At 38.2% G+C, this 15327-nt stretch overlaps 1 protein-coding gene across 3 annotated transcripts in view; it reads right to left on the reverse strand.

Moving 5' to 3' along the window:
- Positions 1-3080: 3080 nt before the first annotated feature.
- EPHA6 (EPH receptor A6) overlaps positions 3081-15327 on the reverse strand; it is a 365847-nt gene continuing 353600 nt past the window's right edge. For all 3 annotated transcript variants that reach the window (XM_041480224.1, XM_041480226.1, XM_041480225.1), the window contains 4 exons: positions 14286-14435; positions 8927-9120; positions 6365-6514; positions 3081-3442 (listed from right to left, as the gene is read on the reverse strand). In XM_041480224.1, the coding sequence (XP_041336158.1) occupies positions 3328-3442; positions 6365-6514; positions 8927-9120; positions 14286-14435 (609 nt within the window). In that variant the 3' untranslated portion in view covers positions 3081-3327. The remainder of the gene's footprint in view (positions 3443-6364; positions 6515-8926; positions 9121-14285; positions 14436-15327) is intronic.

The following is a 15327-nucleotide window of genomic DNA, read 5'->3' on the forward strand; positions in this document are numbered from 1 at the left end:
ATCCACATTATAACACCTTTTTTTTTTTGTTGCTTGCATGTCGGACACTTTATTTTGTGAACTTCCAATGGGTACTTTTAGTCATAAAGCACTCTGTAATGTGGGCCTGATTCTCAAAACCAGCCTATTAAATTTGCTTTAATTTATCAAATTTAAACTCCAGCTGCACACTGCAGTGTGCAGGACAATTAGAACTAATTTTCTCCTGAAGAAAGAATTTCTTGTAACAAAGACATTTACTCTAATTTCACATATACATTTGTGGCCTGTGCAGAATTAAGCTCACGTTTGAAAAATAACACCAGTTAGGGTTGTTTTTTGTTTTGTTTTTAAATAAAAAAATATGAAAAATCCCTAAACTAAAGCAAGAATAGACTAGAAATCAGCACAAGAGCAAATAAAACATTTCCAAAAATGGGGAAAATGTAAATTTCATCAAGATAACTATTAAAAAGTGTCATACTGCACCACAACAGCAACAAAAAAAGAAAAAAAAACTGTATAAAGCCACAAAATCCTGGATTAACAATGTTATTAACAAGTGTGCTCACTCAAAGAATCCCTTGTTCTTTCCTTTCTGGTTACCCAAACTCTTGTTTATATAAAAAATATATCTGATTAATAAATGTTTTCCTTTTGTTATACTTTTTTTCTATTGAAAAATATTTTCAGTAGTGTGATAAATTTTGAAATTAATTTTCATTAAATATATCCAGGTTGTGTGCATGTAACTATGTCAATTCTGCATCCTCACTACCAGGAATGAAAAAAAATTGGCAAAAGACAATCTAAAAGTGCACATACATGGTTTGGGTCAGCTATGAATGATTTTGAAGCTTCATTAACAAATAACAGACTCATACCTCCTCAGTAATGGATTTAATTGTGAGAAAGGCTCATTCCACAGATGTCCTGGTGTTGGCCATGGAAGCAATGAAAGGCAAAATGGATGATAAAATGATGAAGCAAAATCCACTTTTAAATTACTCTGTGGTGTGTCCGTATTTTTCAAAAGGTTTCAGGTATGTATGTTTTTTTTTCTGTAAGAGCACCTCTACCAAAAAAATGATTCAGATGTGGAATTCAGGCGGAATTTTTCAAGTGACAGCCACAGAAAAGAAGAAATGGTTTTTTCCCCACTGAAGGGCTGTGATCCTGCAAAACTCACATCCTTGTGCTGGACTGATGACTTCAGTGGGAATACTCCTGCTGACAAAATTACCTTTAGGGCTACAATAGGATTGAAGCTGCCCTTCTTTAAACAAGCTCATCAAATTGGCATTGTAGAACACCAGTGACTCCTGATCTTCAGAAAACTCCTTCCTCAGTTACAGCTGCCCTTTTTTTTTAATGAAAGAAAGAAAGAAAAATTTACTTAGTGCATTACTGCTACCCCACCTAAATTAATGCAATTATTCCAATATAAATTGACAACAGGGAATCAGGCCTCGTGTGTTTTTACTCTGTGATCTGGTCAGAAGCATAATCTTTTCTGAGCTGCTTTCTGATTTTCATTCTTTGTCACTGATCTACAATGGCAGCCTTTTCCAAGACTTAGGAAATACCTTGTGATTTACAAGCTGTAAATGAAGCAGTAAATACCATTATGATTACACAAAGTAGTAGTTCCTTTTGATATACACATAGATTATACTAATTACCCAAATGCACGTTTTAACAGAAGAGCTGCAATGCTTGAGTACATTGGAATGCCACGAACTCAAAACGACCCTCCAAAGGACACAGGAATGAAGAGAAGCATCTGCACAGGGTTACATGTGACATGCATTGTAGATCTGCGTGGGGTTCCCACAGCACGGCCATGCGGTCCTGCCCTGCTCCCAGGAGTGCATATCCCATGCAAAAGTTTGGAAATGTAGCCCAGCACAGTCTGTGTCAGTTGTCTGAACAAAACATGGAAGCTGGAAGTCTTAGAGAGGTACAAATATTATGTTAGGCCTTTGCTGACGTTTTCTTGCATGTAAATATGGCTATTGAAGGGTTCTAAAGGTAATACCTCGGACGTCCTTTAGAGATCTGTACTAAATGAAGATCTGGCCTGGAATGACCAGAGCTCCATTTCAGCAGAGTTTGCTTTTTAACTTCTAAAAGCAGTTAGAAGTAGGCTCAAGGCAACATGTTACCACACTGCTGTCCTGCGTCTCCTTTTCTGCCTTTGTGCAAGGTCACTGCATCCTGCAGCCTGTAACTTCCAGCAGCAGTGCGGCTGTACTGCTGTCCTTGGCTGGAAGAGGATATGGCTGGCCTGTTCCCACGGGAATGACCCCATCATCCCACCCGTGGCTGGCCCTCTGAGCTCTGCTGCTGCTGCTGGAGATGATTGCCTGTCCAACAGCAGAGACCTGCATGTTTGAAACAGAAGGCTCTTCTGAAATCTGTGTGAGCTGACAGAGCTGACAACCGTGTTTTACATGTGGTCATGGGAACACTACAACAAGTTTTCCAGTAGTAGAAGCAAATGCTGAGTATTACATTAAAAAAAAAAAAAAAAAAGGGTTGGAGGGGGATGGGGAATCCCAAGATGAGTATTACATTAAAAAAAAAAAAAAGGGTTGTAGGGTGATGAGGAATCCCAAGGATAAACAAATTTTCCAACCTCATCTAAAATTTAAAGCATAAAAAGTGTCAAGTGCTAAAGTAATTGAAAATCGAGAACCTTCCTTAAGATTTCAAACAGATTACTCTCACTATGCTTCCAATTATTCACACAATGAAAACTCACTACATAAAATCATCAGTCATTTCTGCAAACAATACTAATGTTTTGAGGCACCAGCTTACCAGCATTCAAACTATTAGAAAGTAATATAATGATAGGACACATACTTTTGGATTTAATTAAGAGAGAAAATAAATATTTATGTTAAACTTCTTTTTGATTGCACATTTGGTGTTGGAAGTTACATGGTCACAGAACATGAAAGAAGTCAAATACTTTTTGATCTACCAGCAAATTCTAAATACATCGATAAAGAAGCCACACCAGGCCAAATAGATTACTACTTTCAAGTAAGTCCATGAAAGTTTCCCAAATACTGTTATACAAAGTTACACATCCATGCTGAGTTATTCATCAATGTGTAGCAAGAGTCTTGCAGTAGGCCAGGATTTTATCGGCAGAGAACTGGTGGAGGAGCTGTGCAGTGTGATTAAAAATTCCAGTTTGGAAGCATTAACATAGAAGTACTTGTATAGTCTGAACTGGAGACTGCAGTTCTTGAAGTTGGGAAGAGCAGGAGGGAAGAATGAGAATATTTTTCCATTTTAGAAATGCTGAGGCACAAAACACAGTTGCTTGTATTACTTTCATACATGAAATCCTTTCTCCTGTATGTGCATCATGTGCAACCGCAAAGTCTGTAAACTGCTGACTATTCGTCTCTGGTGTCCAATGAGTGCAACTCCAATTCTTCTAATGTCACTGCAAGATAAAAAGTTTCATCTTGGATGCAAATATAATAAAGCCTCTGGTGCACAAAAGAGTATAATTATATGATGACTTCTTCTCCAGGACAGTTTACCTTCCTGGCCACGGCATATAAGAAAGCTGCAAATGTTCAATTTTTCTGCATCTGTCAATTTCAATTTTTGAAAAAAAAAGTAATTTAAGAAACAGAATATAATAAAAAGATGTATTTAGAGCACAGGGGCTCAGTGCTCTAAATTAGTGATAGTGGGGCTTATTAGTGATACTAATGGTCAATTAATCTTTCCAAATCTCAAGGACTAATCAGAGAGGTGAGTTCTAATAGCCCATTTCTAGTAATGTGATTGTAGCAATTGTTTCCTGCTCATACTTGAAAAGGACTGGGGCTTACACACACAGTATCACAGTTCTGAGGCAGAAATAACAGAGGGGGTGCTTCTGATGATTTGGGGAATGGCAGTGAGGTAGTGAGAGATGGTCTAAAGATTAAATGAGCAGTGAATCGTCCAGACTGACCCTGATTTCCCTCCCAGTTCCCCTTCATCTCATCTAGCCCTGCACCCCAGAGTGGGTAACTTTTGTCACGCACAGGGCTTGACTCTTTGGCAGGCATGAAGTCAACAGCCACCAGAGTTCAGCACAATCCACCAACTTAGTTTTTCTATAAACATCCCCAGCTGCAAGATCTAAGAAAGATCACAGAGGCGCTGAGGACAGGAAACTTCAGATATGCCAGATTTGTCAATTATGCAAATCCCACACTGGGACATACACAGATATTGCCTATTTATGCTCAAAAACTATATGATGATAGAACCAGTAAAGGAGCTCATGGGATAAGGCATGGCCTTCATGAATTTCAGATGTGCAGTTCCAGGTATCTGCATCTGATCTCCAGATTGGTATCCTCCAGCTGAGGAACCACTGCAGAGCTTGCAACTATTATGTGCTTAGGCTTAACATTCTCATGGGGTATGATAGACAACACTTGAGGTCAGCAAAAATATTGAGAAGCTAAAAGGAGTCAGTGTAAAGAATAAAGCTTTACAGTGGAGAGTGGTCTTAGAAATGCAAGACCAATGCTTAGCAATTATCAAGGAAGGCCTGATAAAGCACAAAAAGAAGCCAGCAGGTCTTGTGTAACACAAATTATTTGAAGAAAGAGGGAATTCTTCAAAAAGTTGAATGGTATCTAAAGAAAGTAGAAAGGATAATAACCTTAGATTAGCTGTAAACACACAGTAAGGCAGACTAAAAAGGAACTTGAGGAGCAAACAGAAAAAAAAGCCCAACAATAAAATAAAAAAAACCCTGAAACTTTTGTAATAAATCTTTTTGCAAACTCACTGGGTACAAGAAACCTGCCATAAAATGTGTAGAGTCTAACGACGATTTGGGCATAAAAGAGCACTTGAAGGAGTGGCCATTGTTGGAAGACTTAACCATTTGAGTTGACATTCACTGTGGAAGAAATTGAAATTACTCCCATGCAGATCCTTTCTGGGGGACTTGCCAGAGTATCTGTCTGAAGTGACTGCAGGAGAGGTTATAGAAAAAACTGAAAAACAAGCAACAACCCATGTCCAGAGAAGATTATATTTAGGCAAAAGTTCCAAAAGAAAGTGAAGATGAAATAATGGACTTACTATCAGGGCTGTGAGAGAGGGAGTTACCAGCTGTGCTCCACATGTTAAAAAATTTTTGGTGCCTGAAGAATGGAGCATGGTGCTAGACAAAATATTTCCAGGAAGATCTGGGAACCACAGACCCATGAGTCTGTGATCATTACAGAGCATAAGAGAAATTACAGGAAAGTACAAAATTACTGGATGCTTGGATAAACGAGCTGCTTGAGTCACCATGGCTTTTGCAAATAAAAGTTCTGTTTTATTAAATTACTTGTTTCCAGTGGATGGAGATGATCCATTTGATACACCTCACTTGGATTTCCAAAAGCTTTACAGAAGATTCCTCTCAAAAGCTTTATAATGAAATGAGGAGCAACTTCTGTGTAATATAGGGTATAACATAATATGTAGCACAGTGTGGTCTTTGCATGACTAAATAACTGTTTAAATACAGGACCTTAGCAGTAAATGGTCAGGTTTTACAATGCAGTTATTGATACAAATCTGCAGGGACCTCTGCTGGGAGAATGTTGAACATTATTGTTCAACAAATCAGTAAATGGTCTGGGAAAATAGGTGAGCAAGAGGTGAACCACTCAGCTGGTGAGGCTGAATTGTTCAGGGTAGGAAGGGAAAGGGGCAGCTGTGCAGAGTTTGGGAAGGATCTAGACTGTGACTATGCCATAATGTGGTAGATGGAATTCATTGTAGGTGAATATGAAATGATGCACGTGGGAGAAAATCAGTCCAACTTTACATGTAAAATTCTTCAATCTCAACTGACAGCTACCATTAATACAGGCAGTCCCAGCATCCAATAAAAGATTGGGAATTCATGGGAAGGGAATAGAAAGCAAAACAGATCCCATCATCGTGCTACCATATGAATCCATAGTTTGCCCAAACACTTCTGTATTGAGTGCAGGGTTTGCATTAAAAAACCATAGGGTGGTGTCAGAGATGGTTGGAACTTCATTATTAGGACTGATAAAGTCTTGATGATATTCATAGCAAAGTAAGAAAATATTTTTGCCACTATTTTTGATTTCAGTGGTCTAGATCAAAACTGATTCCCCAAGAAACACGCTCATCCCTGGCCTTTGGTTGTGTTTGGTGTGGTCACAGAGTGGATCTATCAATTCTGGGTCTCTCCATCATGCATTTCTTGTGGTTTTTGCTAATTAACTGTATTAGCTCAGTTTTGTGAGCTGAGGAAGGAAAGAAAATGAAAGCACTGTTCCATACTCCACAATATTTGTGTGTCTGCAGCATCAAAATTCATACTTACTCAATATTCATTCTTGAAACCATGTCCAAAGTTGTGAAACCTGCTGCCATGAAGTTATTTTTATACTGACCCATTTTTATGGAATCCAGCCAGTCACTGACTGAAACAAACAAAGGATATTCTGGAACTTCACCAGGTGAATCTGGCATTCTGTAAACAAAAAAACCAAAACAAAAAAACCCAACAAAACAAACCAAACCAAAAAAAAAAAGCAAAGGTTACCAAGCAATCCAAATATGACACCCAATTTACCCTGGTAGACATAGCTTTTACTAAAAGGCAGAAGGAATGAGAAAGGAGTCTGAGCTGTAAAGGTCAGACCTTAACTGAGGATCTCTTTAACCCCTTGTCTAAAACTTATAAATCACTTCAGTCTGCCAAGCTGCACTACTTAAACAATACATTTTATTAAAGAACTGCAGCTCAGTAACACACAGAGGAAAAGGCCTCTCCCACTGAACTTCTTTTTGTTCTCCAGAATGTTTCCTTGGAGATCGACATGTTCAGGATTGTAATAATTTTTTGTTACAGTAGTCAATGTAGAGGACAATGAAAATGTAGCATAAGATGCAATTAAAAAAATTAACCCACCATGAGATGATTTTTACATTTACCTACAACCACCCCACCCCAGATGGCTCCTCATTGTGATACCATTATGCTACAGGAACACTTTGATTACAGTACTCAAAAGCTAAAACTCGCCCTAAAAGAAGCCAAAAGAATAAATTGTCATATCTTTGCTTTTACATAGAATTACATAGAGTAGCAAATAAAATGGAAGGAGCTAATTTAGTCACATTTCTTTTTGAGTTCTTTCCCCTAATATTATCACAACTGAAACAGAAAGATGGAAAAAAACCAAAAAACAGATTGCAGTTTTGGGGCATTGATTTCCAGTCTTCTGTTGTGTGCCACATTTGGGAGGGCTCACAACTTCCACTGGCTTTATGCATTTTGTGTGTAGAGAAATTGTATGAACAAAATGCAGAAAATGCACACTGCTGTTTGTAAAAGCTTTATGATAGTCTTTTGGAGAAAGACACAATTTATTGTAAATGAAAATTTAGACAGCAAAAGCCAGCCAACATTTACTGATGGAACATGACTTCATGTGTAATGTAAGAAGCAACACAGCCTCATATCTTAATGAACCAAGTTTCACCCACACATACTCAGATAAGAGTAAGTACAGTGATTTTCATTCATATTATCAAAATGATAGAGGGAGAAGCTGAAGGACAGGAGAACACTATTAAGTACAAACTGTAATTAAAGACCTACCACGGTCCCTTCCCATCTGAATTACTCTATGATTCTATAGAAAGTTACCCAACAACTGCCTCAAACATTCTCAAATGAATGGAAAAAAACTTTCACAAGCAGTTGATGTCAGTCATAGTTCAATAAAGCATAAGTTTTTTAGACCCTAAGTTATGATTTAAACAAAAAGAGATAAAAATACATCACTCTGATGCTAAAGAAAGTGATCGAGGCACAAATAGCAAGTTATATATATATATATATATATATATATATATATATATATACACATATATATACATACATAGAGGACACCAACTCTAGGGCATGGATATTTAATCCCACAAGTCTCCCTAGTCTGTGTTGATGAAATGGCTGTAGCCCTCACTCCGTGTTTTCCTACCAACTTCTCCATTCAGCCTTTCCCACAGCAAGGTACCAGCCCCAGTTTTGCATTGTTGCTCAGCCCTTGTCAGAAACATTTAAAGGTTCTCAGCAAGGCCAACTCAGGGCTGAGAATCCCTTAAAAGCCCACGGGGTCTCCATGAAAGCATCTTTATCTTAAAGTGATTCTTAGTGACTGAAGAGTGAGGCCACCTGGACCTTGGCTGATTTCAGCTGATATATGCAGGGACAGCTTGGATCAATAAGCCTACAAATACTGACAAATTCTTCCACCTCAGCCTTGCTTATCCTGTGGCTGCATTCATTTCTGAAATATTATTAATGAAAAATACCCAAAACCCAGGCTACACTATCAATAATTTGTTGTGGGATGGTAACATCATAGTCTGTTATTTGGTCACTGCTGCCATTCTGCTGCAGACAAATAAAGATTTAGCAAGCTAAGACACAGCTACTTTCTGCAGGATATTACTCCAAGGCAGTTCACAAATTGCTTGAGCACTGTCAGATGGAGAGACAGGCTGCTGAATGGGGAAAAAAAATTATAAAGAGAAAACAAGCACATAGAAAAACATACACACACACACACAAAAGAACAAAGAGATTCACAAAGATTAAGGATAGATAGTGCACAAACAGAATCAGATGAAAATAATACTAAAAAAGCCTAATATAATCTGCATGGCTTGAGGAAAAAAAACCCAAAAAACTTTCTTGTACAACAGTGTATTAACAATAAAGCAAACCTTAAGAGGGGCTTAAAATTATTTGAACCTGCATAACTTCATGAACTCAGAACTTTGTGGTTCTTCCACCCATACTTAATACCCTAAACCACAAAATGATAGCCACTATGCGTTATGACAAAACAAAATGTACCAAAAAGAGTCTTACACAAGTACATCCTCCACTAGGGTGTGAAGGGTGCTGGGGTTGCGGATCAGCTTGTCCAGGAAGCTGACAATGTCACTGAATTTGGGACGGTGGTTCCTCTCCTTCTGCCAGCAGTGAAGCATGAGCTGGTGAAGAGAAGCTGGGCAGCCCATGGGAGCTGGAAGCCTGTAGCCCTCTTCAATGGACAGTATAACCTACAGAAATACAATCTGTATGGTTACCAGGCATGAAGTGCTGAAAGGACAGTGTGACACTGACAATTAGAAACCAGGGATGATAAATTATCCTTGGCACAGCCACCCTCATTTTATGCATTGCTGGGACTTCACTCAGGGAATCAGGACTGGCAGGGGCGTGACCAGAGGAGACAGGAAATATTTTGTAGGCATATGAAACACAGTAGGAACTTTGTTAGGGTCACTGGTCATCCTCTTCAAACAGCTAAGAAAGCAAGAGGGGAATAAAGAATTCAGCAATACCACCATCATTTTTCACTTCAGGGGGCCACAGACTTACTTGGTGTGGCCACTGCATCCCACCATGCTCTAATATTTGCATTTTGACACAGTGTTTGTGTGCAGCCACACCCCAGTACAGTCAAGCACCACAAATACACATTGTGGCACCTGACAATTTACTTGGTATTCACATATTTCTGCTGATCCTCAGAGTATGATTACTTCTGGCAATGTCCCCCACACCAAGATACAGCAATGTTATTTTGCACAGTCTCCCTCAGAAACCTGGATGTCTGAGATGTTTGTGACTAAACAAAAGTTAATAAAATTATTGTATTACCCTAAAGTGAATGAGACCTTCAGATTCAGCAGACACAGAAAATGTGTTTGATAAAGATTCAGAGAGAAACAGGTGTGCTGTTGCAGGTAAATCACTTGTATGAAAATCATGTAAATCACATGTTGATCCAAGTCGAAGGAAAGCTTATTTCTAGTAACATGGGTAGCAAAAAACATTGGTTGAAAAGAAGAGTAGCAACCTGGCTTGATAGGAGTTAGCAAAACTAGGTAAGTTCCCTTGAAAACTTCATGGATTCATAACAGCTTACATGGACTTTATGTTTAAAAGGTTTAAAAAACACAAGGGAAGGTCAGGAGGTTCTGCAATGAGTGGTGGTAGCAGTGGGGATGATGTCACAAATTACAGTCAGGATTATTTTTTCTGCAAAGAGGAATGCAAAACTAGTCAGTGGCTGATCAAAAACGAAGCTAGGAAAAAGACCAGCCTTACCACACATGCATAACCCTCCCACATAAAAATCCAGTCAATGTTTGGTAATGTACAAATGATTGCACACAGTATTTATAAGCACACAGTGCACTTAGGAGGAACATACCTGCTGCACTGATAGCCACTGTGCTGCAAGGAAACATTCATCATTTTCACACAGATGTACGTACATGCTGCAGACACATTAATGCAGCTGGAAGGGGCTACATTAAACTGTTTACAGCAAATCAATGTTTTATAGCACCAGCTCTGGCTTCAGTACATTCAGTCTTATTATCCTGGAATATATCCCCGTTCTCTATGTGAATTCTGAATTAATGCTGGTTCTGCTCAGCAATGCCTAATGCTTATGCTGCAAGCATTATGTAAATAAAATAAGAGTAAGGAAGCCACGTTAGGACCTGAGCTCCCCTTGATGGCATGGCAGGAAATGGGAACGAGCCTTCTGTAGCTGCTCACAGCTGCTTGTCTGTTTTATAAACAGGTGACCTGGTCCTGTAATGTACATGCTGCTGTTACAGGAAAAAAATACCACCATCCCATTGCCAGGGAAATATTTCCTTCAGAACCTTTCCTCCCAGTGATAAAAATGCCCCCATGGACTCAGGGCAAAACTCAACCACGTGCATGGAATTTTATTCATATTTGTTTTTCCATTTATTATTAGTGTATCTCAAGCAGTTTGTCAGAAGTGGGTTCATAAAACACTCCTGACAGAGAGGGGCAGAGCTTAGTTGGTACTGGCCATCCTTAGTTGGTACTGGCATCCAAATGCAGATACTGAAATTTTTTACATTTAACTGTGCCGGTTGCAAATGTGCAATTTATGAAATGTATTTTGTTTTTAAGGCAACAGGAAAGCTGCTCTACTTTTCAGAGACATATAGCATTTGCTCAACACAACAATAGAGGGCTGATGAGGTTTTGCTGAAGTAATTTATTCAGGAAAAACCCAAAAGCAACCATCATTTTCCAGATATATTTTCTCTGCCACACTTTATTTTAACATATCTCTGAAAATGAAATCACAGTGCATTTTTTTCCCTCTCTTGTTCAAAAGGAACATTTCAGTATGAAGAGAAATGCCAGCTGGTACTGCGATAATTATAATTTCTCATTAATACCAGCACATTTAAAAAATAAACTGGAAATATTGCCTCATTAGTATCCCTTGTGAGGCAAGCATTATTTTTAGATTCTAAGGAGCAAGAGTAAAGATGTGATAAGTGTCTAATACTGCAATGGGAATCAAGTCTCAAAGGAAGAATTAGAGCATTTTGGCTCCTCATTTATTTATATATTTGTTTTAGCTCTTACTCTGCCATGTACATAGCACCCATCTCTCTCTGTCCAGAGAAATCAGATATCCATGTACCTAAAAGGGAAGAAGTATTAAGTTTTTCTTAGTAATGTAAAGCTGTATATTATAAAACATTTAAAGATTTTGCATGTTAACTCCTCTCAAATGCCTTTTTCCCTTGTCAGTTTAAGGCTGACAAAGCACCACAATAGTGATGAAATCTGCATCTACAGGAAGGGTACAGCAACAGCTTGTTTGATGTTAGACACAGCTGTGAAGTTTGAATATTAACAGAGTTAATACTGGTTAAGATTGTCTGAGCAGTATTTTACGGACTTCTACACAAAATTGATACATGTGCAATTTCAAAATAATTGGCAACTGGCAAAAATGCCATCTGAAAATGAAGCTGTAATCTTCCTGATGGTTTCATTATTAATAGTAACAGAGATTCTTGCTTTCAAAAGTTAACTGACAGCTTTTTTAATGAGACTGAGACAGAAGAGAGTCCAGAGGGACATTGTCCCTGTGTCCTCCTGACATCTGAAAAATCTACCAGGAGGGAGAGGCAGCTGCTGCTGCCTCATGGTACAGAGCCAACCCATGCGCCTGCCAAGTGTTTTGATATCTGTGAGTTGAAAGAGCTATATTAGGATAAGTTGGGTTTTTTTCAGTATTACAAGAAACTTTCAGGAGCGTAAGGAGTTTTATTCTGTTTGCTACAGTAGTTTCCTTGAATACCAATTACAACCCATTAAATATTCTTTTCATTTTTTTTCCTTCTTTTTGAGTACTGCAGCTCTGCAACATGCATTAATTTACACGGTGGCCTCTAACAGGTGTCCCAGTAGACTTCACTCACAGCTGTTCTACAAACCAAATGCATGGAATATAAATCTTCCTTGCCTCACATGAACATTAGCAAGCCAGACTCTTAGCACAATCTGTTCATCAGTACACTAGTTTCCTTGGAAAGTTCAATATCTTGGCTAATGTTTATTAATTAAGCAATAAGACACGACAGACTGTGCAGCAGCCCTAATTAATGGACACCTCTGGTGCCTGCCACACATCTAAGAAGTGCATTAATCAGCACCAACACAGTTTGGAAGTGACTTACCACAATAATAAAATGGTTATTTACTTACACAAAAGCAATTCTCAAGCTTAGCAACATTTTTAAGCCTCTGCATTATGCAGAGACTTAAATTTATTATATGTACAGTATTAATTTTATGAGAAGCATTTTGCAACTCGGTTTCCTTAAGTTCAGCTTCCAAATCCTTGCTGGGGAATATAAATAGAGGATGCTGGATTTGCAGAGGTGTTGAGTCATTCTGGATACCTGTGAGCAGCTGTAGTCTCTGAACACCAGACTGGGTTAATTTAGGTGGCACCTACCAGTTTAAAACTTCTCTCATCAGCTGTGTTCATCACTTACTTAGCCATGGTCTAAAAAAGTGAGTTCATTTTCCAAAGCTGTATAATTAGAAAAGCAATTGGTAAGATGGAATGAGAAAAAAACCCCAAACCAAACCTGGCTTTGCAGAGTTTATACTTGGAAAACTTACGGTGATCTACCAAAATCCACTCAATTCAAGAAATATTTTAATTGCTATCTAGAGAAGGGCTTTATTATGATCAAAACTCAGTAAGTGTCTTAATGGTAATGCCAGCAGACATTCTGATGTAGCAGAACCTCTGACTATACCCATGCAAGACCTTATTAACTGTTGTTTGCATCCTGTGTCTTTTTTGAATCTGTTTAGTGCACATCCCTCTCTGCTGCTTTCTCTGCCATCTGTACAGTACCACTGACCTTTGAAAGTCCTATTATTTCTGCAAAACAAGCCCATAAGAATTCAGGGCAATTTACTGTATTTCCAATATCCAGTAAAATAAACTTTGCATTATGTCTAATAACTCGAACTTTCCCAATGACACTTGAAGTCACTAAACATATGTAGAAGGTCACAGATGCTCACTGCTCACATTCTGGCACTGAAATCCTCTGGGTAGGAGAAAAGGAGTCCTTTGTGCTGGGGACTGCTGTACTGCAGGGAAAGCTCCCAGCAACTGGCATCATTAGGGCCTGCAGCATCATTTTGTATTAACAGACATTTTTATTTTGGATGTAAGAGTAATTAAACATTGCTATCTTCATGCTGTAGCCAAGTATTTGATATACTCTAAATGGAGAGGTTTGTGATAGTCTCTTTTTTTTTTTTTTTTTTTGTTTCTGACAGGTTTGGTTGTTTCTTTCCTTTTCTTCCTGAAACAGTGAAATTATTTTTTAAAATTTAAATCTCAGATCCTTATCCCCAAATGACCGATCAGCCTTAACAATCAACCAGACTTGAACAGCTGAATAACTTAGCAACAATGTAAAAACAGCCATCTGGGAAAGTCTTGTCAATTCTTCAGAACCAATGCAGGAATATTCTAGGCACATATATGAGAGAGGTTAAGGTGGCTTGGCTGATATTCCACATTTTGACACAGAACTTGATGGCTGGTGTGAAGACTGAGTGTACCAGTTTGAGCTGTCACGGGGATCCATCAAACAAGAGAATTTGTGAAAATTTAAATTGTGGTAGAGAAAAAAACCCTACAATTTCCCCTTTCCCATATTTCTCTTTCTAGAACAAGCTTTCAATTATACTAGAAGAAAATTTGTGTTTTTTTTTTTTTTTTTTTAAAATTGAGATTCCAGCCTAGAAAGAGAACAAGACAGCAAAGCAGGGCAGGGAGTGGCAATAACTTGTAAAGCACATTTGAAAAAGATGCAGATGAATCCTGGGCAGCACTCACATCCTGGTTGGACATCTCCCAGTAGGGCCTCTCTCCGTAGGACATCACCTCCCACATGACAATTCCGTAGCTCCAGGCGTCGCTGGCTGAGGAGAACTTGCGGTAAGCGATGGCTTCGGGAGCAGTCCACCTGATGGGGATCTTCCCACCCTGCAAACAGGTTGAAAACTTGTCAAAATGATTAGGATACAGAATAACACAGATTTTAAAAGAAAAGGAAAAAAAAAAATCCTGGATTCTGATATTCTACGTTCTGATTTCCGTCAGTTTGCCGTGTCAATTTGCTGTAAGTGGAAAGGAAAAAATATGCCTTTTTTATGGAATTTGAAAAAAAAATTGATTTCATCTCTAGTCTAATTCACCAGTACCTGCACTCTGTGAAAACAACCCAGTTCAAAGAGCAGAAAGCATTTGAGATGATTAATGTTTGTTCAGGCATATAAATAATCAGAACATGCTTTTTGGTGAAGAACATCCCAAGCCTTAAATTCCTAGTTCATTGACATTTAAGCTTTTTCTCTAAATGAGACAGAAACATTTATTGCAAAATGGAGCACTGAAAGCTCTTAATAAAATTGTGTAATCAGGAAAGAAACTATACGTGTTCTATATGCCTTCAAAGCATTACAGTTGGTGATATATTTTACTTTTTGTTGTGTGCTTTAAATATCCAGGTAGAAAACAAACCAAGAGTGCTTCTAAATAGGCATTTCTTTAGGATATTTGATACTGTCATTCTGCAGCTTACAACTTAAAATCCAAGCTCTCCCACCAAAAAAAAAGAGCAAGAAATCAGTCAACAAATCTAACTTACTGGTTACAAGACCATAGGATGCAGAATTTTTCTCTTTCATCAGTACTTTACACCACTGAATCTCTTCTATTTTCTCATAAATAGTTTTCTGTGTGAAAACTACTTTTCCATCTCAGGAAAAAAAAAAAGTTAAGAAAAAAAAAAGTATTTCCTCTCTAGGTACATTCAAAAGTGTACTTTTTTCTTTTCAAGAGTGTACACTTATCATTCTCACTGAATCCTTTGGAG

The sequence above is a fragment of the Pyrgilauda ruficollis genome, unplaced genomic scaffold, assembly GCF_017590135.1.
Source record: "Pyrgilauda ruficollis isolate IOZ18807 unplaced genomic scaffold, ASM1759013v1 scaffold50, whole genome shotgun sequence".
NCBI classification, from domain to species: domain Eukaryota; kingdom Metazoa; phylum Chordata; class Aves; order Passeriformes; family Passeridae; genus Pyrgilauda; species Pyrgilauda ruficollis.